The sequence below is a fragment of the Oncorhynchus masou genome, unplaced genomic scaffold (genome assembly GCF_036934945.1).
Source record: "Oncorhynchus masou masou isolate Uvic2021 unplaced genomic scaffold, UVic_Omas_1.1 unplaced_scaffold_15080, whole genome shotgun sequence".
NCBI classification, from domain to species: Eukaryota; Metazoa; Chordata; class Actinopteri; order Salmoniformes; family Salmonidae; genus Oncorhynchus; species Oncorhynchus masou.
This window is the reverse complement of record NW_027005098.1, coordinates 1-1,402: the sequence shown is the minus strand read 5'-3', so window position 1 is coordinate 1,402 and position 1,402 is coordinate 1. Positions and strand designations below refer to the sequence as shown.

Here is a 1,402-nt window from a genome sequence, read left to right as displayed (position 1 = left end):
AACAAAAATCCAGAAAATCACATTGTATGATTTTTAAGTAATTAATTTGCATTTTATTGTATGACATAAGTATTTGATCACCTTCCAACCAGTAAGAATTCCAGCTCTCACAGACCTGTTAGTTTTTCTTTAAGAAGCCCTCCTGTTCTCCACTCATTACCTGTATTAATTGCACCTGTTTGAACTCGTTACCTGTATAAAAGACACAGAGACACAGACCTCTACATGCTTTGTAAGTAGGAAAACCTGCAAAATCGGCAGTGTATCAAATACTTGTTCTCCCCACTGTATGTCCTGTTTTACTATACAACTTATCTCAGATTTTCACATAGAAAATGCTTCACAATATATGAAATGAAAGAAAAAGGTCCCTACCCTCCAGATCATCAATGGTCTTCTCAAGCTTGGCCACGGACCTCTCAGCGAACTCAGCACGGGTCTCAGCCTGTGGCACAAGAGGCAGACAAGATGTGATGAGTGTCTCCCATCCTCACCACACCAAAACATGTTCCAACATAGATATATAATACAATGTCTAGTCTTCTCCACCATTTCTATGGTCCTACTTTACAGAAGATCTAGTGGCTAACATGCTAACGCTAATGTCCCACTTTAGCTAATGGTAAAGTGAATGGAAACAGGGGCTAATTTGCTAATGCTAAAGGGAACTCACCTCCTTTAGCTTGTCTGTGAGAACCTTGATCTCCTCCTCGTACTTGTCCTCCTTCTGTGAGTACTGTAGTGACATAGTGAAGCACAGTTCAGAGTGTCATCATCACAGCACTACCGACATAAACTGGTTCAAGGGATAACAGGCAGAAATGAGTGGGCCTACTCAATAGAGTTACCTCCCTTTATCTCTATGGCTATACGAGCAGGCAATCGGGATATAACTGACTGCAACGACCTGAGATGAGATACATTTGTCTAAACAGACATCTACCTTTTCTGCCTGAGCCTCAAGAGACTTCAGGTTGTTTGTGACTGTCTTCAACTCTTCCTCAAGTTCAGCGCATTTGCTGGTGTTTTATGTATGTTTGAAGGAGCAGAGGAGGAGAAGTAACGAATGCAATAGGAGGACCGACGGGAGAAAGAAACAAGAGTTATAACAGGGCAATAAGCACACAATAAGAGTAACAGCAGGTTGTCTCCAAAGCAGTAAATTGTGCTGTATTTTGTGGTTGGTTCCAAAGTTTTTACCCTTCAGAGAGCTCAGCGCGCTCCTCTGTACGTTCCAGATCACTCTCAATGATGACCAGCTTACGGGCGACCTGTTTTCACCCATAATAGGACAACACATCACCATACCACATTGGTGAACCAAGCAATCAATATGTTAGTGTCATGTACAGGTCTATATGCTGTCTGTTTCACTCATTCACTCACTCTCTCTCTCTCAATC

The 1,402-nt window shown here is 41.9% G+C and overlaps 1 protein-coding gene across 1 annotated transcript; it reads right to left on the bottom strand.

Moving 5' to 3' along the window:
- Nucleotides 1-340: 340 nt before the first annotated feature.
- LOC135531083 (tropomyosin alpha-1 chain-like) lies at nt 341-1,271 on the bottom strand (the record flags this gene model as incomplete). The annotated part of the gene is made up of 4 exons (XM_064959203.1): nt 341-445; nt 674-736; nt 944-1,019; nt 1,201-1,271. Coding segments are annotated over 4 exons (315 nt in total), but the record flags the coding sequence as incomplete, so codon positions are not given.
- Nucleotides 1,272-1,402: the final 131 nt, after the last annotated feature.